The sequence below is a fragment of the Passer montanus genome, unplaced genomic scaffold, assembly GCF_014805655.1.
Source record: "Passer montanus isolate IOZ18808 unplaced genomic scaffold, ASM1480565v1 scaffold271, whole genome shotgun sequence".
NCBI classification, from domain to species: Eukaryota; Metazoa; Chordata; class Aves; order Passeriformes; family Passeridae; genus Passer; species Passer montanus.
In genome coordinates, this window is record NW_024367384.1 from 119012 (window position 1) to 129246 (window position 10235).

The 10235-nt window shown below is 61.4% G+C and overlaps 1 protein-coding gene across 1 annotated transcript; it reads right to left on the bottom strand.

The window, feature by feature from the left end:
• Window positions 1-2902: 2902 nt before the first annotated feature.
• On the bottom strand, window positions 2903-8913 carry LOC120503939 (zona pellucida sperm-binding protein 3-like). The gene is made up of 7 exons (XM_039713020.1): window positions 8798-8913; window positions 7677-7854; window positions 5983-6103; window positions 5793-5884; window positions 4773-4894; window positions 3343-3426; window positions 2903-3071 (listed from the first exon to the last, which is right to left on the bottom strand). Exons 1-7 carry the CDS (start codon window positions 8802-8804, stop codon window positions 2962-2964), a joined length of 714 nt encoding a protein of 237 aa, XP_039568954.1. The 5' UTR covers window positions 8805-8913; the 3' UTR covers window positions 2903-2961.
• Window positions 8914-10235: the final 1322 nt, after the last annotated feature.

Here is a 10235-nt window from a genome sequence, read left to right on the forward strand (position 1 = left end):
CTGAGAATGGGACATTGGGATCGGGACACCGGGATGGGACTGGGGACACTGGGAATGGGGACATTGGGAATGGGGACTTTGGGAATGGGGACACTGAGAATGGGACATTGGGATTGGGACACCGGGATGGGACTGGGGACACTCGGAATGGGGACACTGTGACTGGAATGGGGACACTGGGATTGGGGATGGGGACTTTGGGATTGGGGACACGAAGGTTGGGGACACTGGGATGGGAATAGGGACACTGAGAATGGGACATTGGGATTGGGACACCGGGATGGGACTGGGGACACTGGGAATGGGGACATTGGGAATGGAGTGGGGACACCGGGATGAGAATGGGGACACCAGGACAGGACTGGGGACACGGGGACAGGAATGGGGACATTGGGAATGGAGTGGGGACACCCCGATGAGAATGGGGACACCAGGACAGGACTGGGGACACGGGGACAGGAATGGGGACATTGGGAATGGGAATGGGAATGGGAATGGGGACACCGGGACGGGATTGGGGACATTGGGAATGGGCATGGGGACACTGACATGGGAATGGGGACAGTGGGAGTGGGGCCACAAATGGAGACAGTGGGATTGGGATGGGGACACTGGGGAATGGGGACATTGGGAATGGAGTGGGGACACCGGGATGAGAATGGGGACACCAGGACAGGATTGGGGACAGGAATGGGGACATTGGGAATGGGGACAATGGAATGGGATTGGGGACATTGGGAATGGGAATGGGGACACTGACATGGGAATGGGGACAGTGGGAGTGGGGCCACAAATGGAGACAGTGGGATTGGGATGGGGACACTGGGAATGGGGACACCGAGATGGGATTGGGGACACGGGGACAGGAATTGAGAATGGGAATGGGGACACTGACGGAAATAGGGACAGTGGGAGTGGGGACACAAGGATGGGATTGGGGACAGGGGGATGGGAATGGGGACATTGGGAATGGGGTTGGGGACCTTGGAAAGGGGGACACTGGGACAGGAATGGGGACATTGGGAATGGGAATGGGGACATTAGGATGGGAATGGGACATTGGGAATGGGGACAGTGGGAATGGGAATAGGGACATTGGGAATGGGGACACTGGGAGGGAATGGGGACATTGGGATGGAATGGGACACTGGGAATGGGGACACCGGGATGGGATTGGGGACATTGGGAATGGGGACACTGGGAACAGGACTGGGGACACTGGGATGGGAATGGGGACACTTGGAGAGGATTGGTGACACTGGGACAGGAGCGGTGGCCCTCCCCACCCCATTCCTTGGATTCCGCCCCAGAGTGATCCTCGGACACCGCGGGTCCTTGTGGGATTTTACGGGATTTCCGTCAGTCCTTGTGGGATTTACTGGGATTTCCGTCAGTCCTTGTGGGATTTTACGGGATTTCCGTCGCTCATTCCAGGATTTATCGGGATTTCCGTCGCTCACTCCGGGTTTATGGGATTTCCGTCGCTCACTCCGGGTTTATGGGATTTCCGTCGCTCATTCCGGGTTTTATCAGGATTTCCATTGGTCATTCCGGGTTTATGGGATTTCCGTCGCTCATTCCGGGTTTATGGGATTTCCGTCGCTCATTCCAGGTTTATGGGATTTCCGTCGGTCATTCCGGGTTTATGGGATTTCCGTTGGTCATTCCGGGTTTATGGGATTTCCGTCGGTCATTCCGGGTTTATGGGATTTCCGTCGGTCATTCCGGGTTTATGGGATTTCCGTCGCTCACTCCGGGTTTATGGGATTTCCGTCGCTCATTCCGGGTTTATGGGATTTCCGTCGGTCATTCCGGGTTTATGGGATTTCCGTCGGTCATTCCGGGTTTATGGGATTTCCGTCGCTCATTCCGGGTTTATGGGATTTCCGTCGCTCACTCCGGGCTCATGGGGAATTCCGGCGCCGGAGGCCGATGGCCAGCGCGGCTCCGGCCACGGCCACGCCGGCCACCGCGCAGGCCAGCGCTGTCCCCACGGCCAGCGGTGTCACCGCGCCTGCGAAGGGACACCGAGTGACATGGAGGGGAGCGGGGATTGTCACCAGGTGACACCCACTGTCACCGGGTGTCACCAGTGTCACTTGGTGTCACACAGTGTCACCCAGAGTCACCCAGTGTCACCAGTGTCACCCAGTGTCACCTCAGGACTCACCCTGGTGGCCCTATGGGACTGGGGACACTGGGAATGGGGACACTGTGACTGGAATGGGGACACTGGGATTGGGGATGGGGACTTTGGGATTGGGGACACGAAGGTTGGGGACACTGGGATGGGAATAGGGACACTGAGAATGGGACATTGGGATTGGGACACCGGGATGGGACTGGGGACACTGGGAATGGGGACATTGGGAATGGAGTGGGGACACCGGGATGAGAATGGGGACACCAGGACAGGATTGGGGACAGGAATGGGGACATTGGGAATGGGGACAATTGAATGGGATTGGGGACATTGGGAATGGGAATGGGGACACTGGGAATGGGGACACTGGGATGGGATTGGGGACATTGGGAATGGGGACACTGGGAACAGGACTGGGGACACTGGGATGGGAATGGGGACACTTGGAGAGGATTGGTGACACTGGGACAGGAGCGGTGGCCCTCCCCACCCCATTCCTTGGATTCCGCCCCAGAGTGATCCTCGGACACCGCGGGTCCTTGTGGGATTTTACGGGATTTCCGTCAGTCCTTGTGGGATTTACTGGGATTTCCGTCAGTCCTTGTGGGATTTTACGGGATTTCCGTCGCTCATTCCAGGATTTATCGGGATTTCCGTCGCTCACTCCGGGTTTATGGGATTTCCGTCGCTCACTCCGGGTTTATGGGATTTCCGTCGCTCACTCCGGGTTTATGGGATTTCCGTCGCTCATTCCGGGTTTTATCAGGATTTCCATTGGTCATTCCGGGTTTATGGGATTTCCGTCGCTCACTCCGGGCTCATGGGGAATTCCGGCGCCGGAGGCCGATGGCCAGCGCGGCTCCGGCCACGGCCACGCCGGCCACCGCGCAGGCCAGCGCTGTCCCCACGGCCAGCGGTGTCACCGCGCCTGCGAAGGGACACCGAGTGACATGGAGGGGAGCGGGGATTGTCACCAGGTGACACCCACTGTCACCGGGTGTCACCAGTGTCACTTGGTGTCACACAGTGTCATCAGTGTCACCCGGTGTCACCAGGGTCACCCAGTGTCACACAGTGTCACACAGTGTCACCAGTGTCACCCGGTGTCACCAGGGTCACACAGTGTCACCCAGTGTCACACAGTGTCATCAGTGTCACTTGGTGTCACCCAGTGTCACCAGGGTCACCTCAGGACTCACCCTGGTGGCCCTCGGGGCGCTGGCCACGCTGCGCACTCGAGAGCAGCACGGGACCGATGACAACGTCAGCTTCGGAGGTGGCACCTGGGGACATGGGGACAGTGAGGAGGGATCACCCCACCCCAGTGTCCCCATGTCCCACTGTCCCATGTCCCTCTGTCCCCAGTGTCCCCATGATGCCCCCATGTCCCCCACTGTCCCCACGTCCCGTCCCCTCCCTGTCCCCATGTCATGCTGTCCCCATGTCCCCATGCTGTCCCTTTGTCCCCACATCCCCCTGTCCCCAAGTTCCCCGTGTCCCCGGTATCCCCAGTGTCCCCACGTCCCCCTGCTGTCGTCCGCTGTCCCCCGCTGTCCCCACGTCCCCCTGTCCAGCTGTCCCCCTGTCCCCTGTCCCGCTGTCCCCCTGTCCCCCTGTCCCCTGTCCCCCTGTCCCGCTGTCCCCTGTCCCCTGTCCCCTGTCCCCCTGTCCCCTGTCCCCTGTCCCCCTGTCCCCTGTCCCCTGTCCCCCTGTCCCCTGTCCCCTGTCCCCCTGTCCCCTGTCCCCTGTCCCCCTGTCCCCTGTCCCCTGTCCCCCTGTCCCCTGTCCCCTGTCCCCCTGTCCCCTGTCCCCTGTCCCCCTGTCCCCTGTCCCCTGTCCCCCTGTCCCCTGTCCCCTGTCCCCCTGTCCCCTGTCCCCTGTCCCCCTGTCCCCTGTCCCCTGTCCCCCTGTCCCCTGTCCCCTGTCCCCCTGTCCCCTGTCCCCTGTCCCCCTGTCCCCTGTCCCCTGTCCCCCTGTCCCCTGTCCCCTGTCCCCCTGTCCCCTGTCCCCTGTCCCCCTGTCCCCTGTCCCCTGTCCCCCTGTCCCCTGTCCCCTGTCCCCCTGTCCCCTGTCCCCTGTCCCCCTGTCCCCTGTCCCCTGTCCCCCTGTCCCCTGTCCCCTGTCCCCCTGTCCCCTGTCCCCTGTCCCCCTGTCCCCTGTCCCCTGTCCCCCTGTCCCCTGTCCCCTGTCCCCCTGTCCCCTGTCCCCTGTCCCCCTGTCCCCTGTCCCCTGTCCCCCTGTCCCCTGTCCCCTGTCCCCCTGTCCCCTGTCCCCTGTCCCCCTGTCCCCTGTCCCCTGTCCCCCTGTCCCCTGTCCCCTGTCCCCCTGTCCCCTGTCCCCTGTCCCCCTGTCCCCTGTCCCCTGTCCCCCTGTCCCCTGTCCCCTGTCCCCCTGTCCCCTGTCCCCTGTCCCCCTGTCCCCTGTCCCCTGTCCCCCTGTCCCCTGTCCCCTGTCCCCCTGTCCCCTGTCCCCTGTCCCCCTGTCCCCTGTCCCCTGTCCCCCTGTCCCCTGTCCCCTGTCCCCCTGTCCCCTGTCCCCTGTCCCCCTGTCCCCTGTCCCCTGTCCCCCTGTCCCCTGTCCCCTGTCCCCCTGTCCCGCTGTCCCCTGTCCCCTGTCCCCTGTCCCTCACCGTGCCCGTCGTGTCTCCGGTAGCGGTGCCCGTCCCAGCGCCCCGCGGGTGCCCCGCGCTGGCCGCAGGTGCCGCGCTCGCAGCAGCTGCAGATGTCCCTTGTCCCCTCCACGGGCGCCCAGCTGGGGCACGGAGGTGACACCGTCAGCCGGTGCCACCGGGGCGGGTGCCACCGGGAAGGTGCCACCGCGGAGATGCCGCCAGGGAGGTGACACCAGGGAGGTGACACAGGGAGGTGACACAGGGCAGGTGACACCAGAGAGGTGACACAGGGCAGTGACACAGGGAGGTGACACTACAAAGGTGGCACCAGGGAGATGACATGGGGAGGTGACACAGGGAGGTGACACGGGGAGGTGACACAGGGAGGTGACACAGGGAGATGACACTGGGGAGGTGACACAGGGAGGTGACACGGGGCGGTGACACGGGCAGGTGACACTGGGGAGGTGACACAGGCAGGTGACACCGGGAGGTGACACGGGGAGGTGACACTGGGGAGGTGACACGGGCAGGTGACATGGAGGTGACACAGGGAGGTGACACAGGGAGGTGACACTGGGGAGGTGACACAGGGAGGTGACACAGGGCGGTGACAGGGGGCAGGTGACACAGGGAGGTGACACTGGGGAGGTGACACTGGGGAGGTGGCACGGAGGTGACACGGGGCAGTGACACGGGGAGGTGACACAGGGAGGTGACACGGGGCGGTGACACAGGGAGGTGACACCGGGAGGTGACACAGGGAGGTGACACTGGGAGGTGACACAGGAAGGTGACACGGGCAGGTGACATTAGGAGGTGACACCGGGAAGTGACACAGGCAGGTGACACCGGGAGGTGACACGGGGCAGGTGACACCGGCAGGTGACACGGGCAGGTGACACCCGGAGGTGACACGGGCCGGTGACACCGGGAGGTGACACGGGCAGGTGACACAGGGAGGTGACACGGGCAGGTGACACGGGGAGGTGACACGGGCAGGTGACACCCGGAGGTGACACGGCAGGTGACACTCACGTGTTGCGCGCCTTGCTGAAGGAGCAGGCCTTGTTCAGCGCGTCCGGGCTCTGCTCGGCCGGTGTCACCTTCAGGTGACACGTGATGTAGATCTGCGCAGGGGACACTGCTGGGGACACCGCGGGGCCACCGGGAGGCGCTGGGGACAGGGGGTGTCCCCGGTGTCCCCGGGGTGTCACTGTCACCTTACCAGGCTGCGGGGGTCGCCGGCGAAGCGGAAGGCGTCGATCTGGAAGCGCAGCACGTCCTGCCGCGGCCGGGGGGTGACAAAGGCCGAGCTGGTGGCATCCGAGCGCCCGTCCACCAGGCACCTGTGGGGACAGCAGGGACACGGCCCGGGGACACGGTCACAGCCATGGGGACACAGCCCGGGGACACGGTCACAGCCATGGGGAGAGTGGGACATGGCCCTGGGGACAGCAGGGACACATCCCGGGGACACAGTCACAGCCACAGGGACAGCAGGGTTACACCCTGGGGACAGCAGGGTCACAGCCACAGGGACAGAGGGGTCACGGCCATGGGGACAGCGGGGACGGTCACAGCCATGGGGACAGCAGGGACAGAGCTCTGGGGACAGCGGGGTCACAGCCACGGGGACAGTGGGACATGGCCCTGGGGACAGCAGGGACACATCCCGGGGACACAGTCACAGCCATGGGGACAGCGGGGCTACACGGTCACAGCCATGGGGACAGCAGGGACACAGCCCCAGGGACAGCAGGGGCACAGTCCTGGCTGGCAGTGCAGTGTCCCCAAGTGTCCCCAGATCAGCTGAGGAAGTGACAAGGGCTCAGCACCTCATGGGTGACCCCAGACCTCGAAATGTCCTCAAATGTCCCCAGATTGTCCTCAAATGTCCCCAGATTGTCCCCAAATGTCCCCAAATGTCCCTGTACTCACCCATTGAAGCCAGTGATGGGTAATGAGGCATCGCCACCATGTCCCAGACCCCAAAGTGCCCCCAAATGTCCCCAAAGGTCCCCAGACTCCCCCATTGTAGTCGATGATGGAGCAGTGGGACGGGATGAGGTGCCACCACCCCCTGACCGTGCCCCTCACCCCCAATTGCCCCAAAATGTCCCCAAACATCCCCAAATGTCCCCAAACGTCCCTGAATTATCCCCAGATGTCCCCTGCGCACCCGTTGAAGTTGATGATGGCCCCGTGGGGCAGGATGAGCTGCCACCCTCCCCCTGACCCCAAAGCATCCCCAAATGTCCCCCAAACATCCCCAAAACATCCCCAAATGTCCCCAAACATCCCCAAATGTCCCCAAAACATCCCCAAAACATCCCCAAATGTCCCCAAACATCCCCAAATGTCCCCAAAACATCCCCAAGCATCCCCAAATGTCCCCAACGGTCCCCAGATGTCCCCAGCGCACCCGTTGAAGTCGATGATGGCGTGGTGGCACAAGGAGGGCTCACCACCCTCTGGGTGTCCCCCAGACCCCAAAACGCCCCCAGATGTCCCCAGCCATCCCCAATGTCCCCAGATGTCCCCAATGTCCCCAGCAGGCCCCGGCGCACCCACTGAAGTCAGTGATGGCGTAGGGGCACAAGGAGGGCTCACCACGCTGAGGGTGTCCCCCAGACCCCAAAACGCCCCCAGATGTTCCAAGATGTCCTCAAATGTCCCCAGACATCCCCAAATGTCCTCAGCCATCCCCAGATGTCCCCAAATGTCCCCAGATGTCCCTGATGTCCCTGATGTCCCTGATGTCCCCGGCACACCCGTTGAAGTCGATGATGGTGCAGTGGCACAAGGAGGGCTCACCACCCTGTGGGTGTCCCCCAGATGTCCCCAAACGCCCCCAGATGTCCCCAGCCATCCCCCAATGTCCCCAGATGTCCCCAGATGTCCCCGCAGTCGCCGGCGCACCCGTTGAAGTCGATGATGGCGTAGTGGGGCTCGCTGCCGGCGCCGGGGCCCAGGCTGGCCACGCAGGAGTCGACGAAGAGGCGCAGCGGGACGTGGCTGTGCGCGCCCACCTCGGCCTGGATGTTCAGCACGTCCCCGAGGCGGAACGCCGAGAGGTCCCGCTCCGAGCTCCAGTCCTCTGGAAAAGCCCACGGGAAAAGGGTTGGGAAAAGGGGAATCCCAAAAAATCCCACTCCGAGCTCCAGTCCTCTGGAAAACCCCACAGGATCAACCCCAAAGTGATCCCGAAAGGGGAAAAGGGATGGGAAAGGGGAATCCCAAAAAATCCCTCTCCCAGCTCCAGTCCTCTGGAGTCCCGCTCCGAGCTCCAGCCAAAGTGATCCCGAAAGGGGAAAAGGGATGGGAAAGGGGAATCCCAAAAAATCCCGCTCCGAGCTCCAGTCCTCTGGAAAAGCCCACGGGAAAAGGGTTGGGAAAAGGGGGATCCCAAAAAATCCCGCTCCCAGCTCCAGTCCTTGGGAAAACCCCACGGGATCAACCCCAATGTGATCCCAAAGGGGAAAAGGGATGGGAAAAGGGGAATCCCAAAAAATCCCGCTCCGAGCTCCAGTCCTCTGGAAAAGCCCACGGGAAAAGGGATGGGAAAGGGGAATCCCAAAAAATCCCACTCCGAGCGCCAGTCCTCTGGAAAACCCCACGGGAAAAAGATGGAAAATGGGGAATCCCAAAAAATCCCGCTCCCAGCTCCAGTCCTCTGGAAAACCCCACGGGTAAAGGGTTGGGAAAGGGGAATCCCAAAAAATCCCGCTCCCAGCTCCAGTCCTCTGGAAAACCCCACTGGAAAAGGGATGGGAAAAGGGGAATCCCAAAAAATCCCGCTCCCAGCTCCAGTCTTCTGGAAAACCCCACAGGATCAACCCCAAAGTGATCCCAAAAGGAGAAAAGGGGTGGGAAAGGGATCAAAAAGAGGGAAAAGGGGATGGAGAAATGGGGGGAAAAGGAGGAAAAGGTGAGGGAAAGGTGGGGATGGAAAAGGGGACGGAAAAGAGGGTGGAAAAGGGGGAAAAGGGATGGGAAAGGGACGGGAAAGGGGAGAGGGCGGGAAAGCCCCGAGCCCGCACCGTTCATGAGGCGCAGGGAGAACAGGAGCTTCTCCTGCGAGGCCAGCGCCGAGTTAAAGGGAGCCCAGGTGGGACGGATGGAGCCGCTGGAGACGTTATCCCGCCTGGAAAAGGGATCGGGAACGGGAATGGGATCGGGAACGGGATTGGGAAGGGGAACATAGGGAATGGGACACTGGAGACGTTATCCTGCCTGGAAAAGGGATCGGGATCGGGATCGGGAATGGGATCGGGAATGGGATCGGGAATGGGATCGGGAATGGGATCGGGAATGGGATCGGGAACGGGAATGGGAACGGGATCGGGAACGGGACACTGGGATGGGAATGGGACACTGGGAATGGGGACACTGGAGACGTTATCCCGCCTGGAAAAGGGAACAGGGAATGGGATCGGGAATGGGATCGGGAATGGGAATGGGAATGGGGGCATTGGGAATGGGACGCTGAAGACCTTATCCTGCCTGGAAAAGGGGACAGGGACTGGGATCGGGAATGGGAGTGGGGACACTGGAGATGTTTTCCTGCCTGGAAAAGGGAACAGGGTCAGGAATGGGATCGGGAATGGGACACTGGGAATGGGGACATTGGAAATGGCACAATGGACACGTTATCCTGTCTGGAAAAGGGAATGGGATCAGGAACAGGATCGGGAATGGGACGCTGGGAATGGGCACATTGGGATGGGAATGGGGACAGTGGGTACAAATGAGGACCCCAGAATGGGAATGGGAATACTGGGAATGCGGGAAGTGATCTGGGAATCCCAGGAATGTGGGATGGGATCCCGGGGACACTGGGAATGGAATTGGGATACCAAGATGGGAATGGGGACAGTGGGAATGGGACACTGGGATGGGAATGCGAATGCCAGGAATGCAGGAGGGGATTCAGGATGGGAATGGGAATCCTGGAAGTGCTGGGAAGGCAGAATGGGATCCGGGGACATGAATGGGATTCCTGGGAATGCTGGGAAGGTGCAATGGGATCCCAGGATAGGAACAGGAATCCTGGGAATGCCAGGAACAGGGATAGGGTCCAGGGACGTGAATGGGATTCCTGGGAATGCCAGGAAGGTAGGATGGAATTCGGGATGGGAATGGGATTCCTGGGAATGCCAGGAAGGCAGCATGGGGTCTGGGATGGGAATGGGATTCCTGGGAATGCTGGGAGGGTGGGATAGGATCCGGGATGGGAATGGGATTCCAGGAATGCTGGGAGGGTGGGATGGGATCCGGGATGGGAATGGGATTCAGAGACGTTATCCCGCCTGGAAAAGGGAACGGGAATGGGATCAGGAATGGGATCGGGAACGGGGACATTGGGATGGGAATGGGGACCCCAAAATGGGAATGGGAATGGGAATCCCAGGAATGTGGGATGGGATCCCGGGGACACTGGGAATGGAATTGGGATACCAAGATGGGAATGGGGACAGT

Excerpts from the sequence above, each read along its gene's own strand:
- LOC120503939 (XM_039713020.1), bottom strand. Across the intron at positions 4,895-5,792 it reads TTCAGCAAGGCGCGCAACAC|CTGGGCGCCCGTGGAGGGGA; the intron begins GTGAGTGTCACC and ends TCCGTGCCCCAG. Across the intron at positions 3,072-3,342 it reads GCGCCCCGAGGGCCACCAGG|GCGCGGTGACACCGCTGGCC; the intron begins GTGAGTCCTGAG and ends GTCCCTTCGCAG.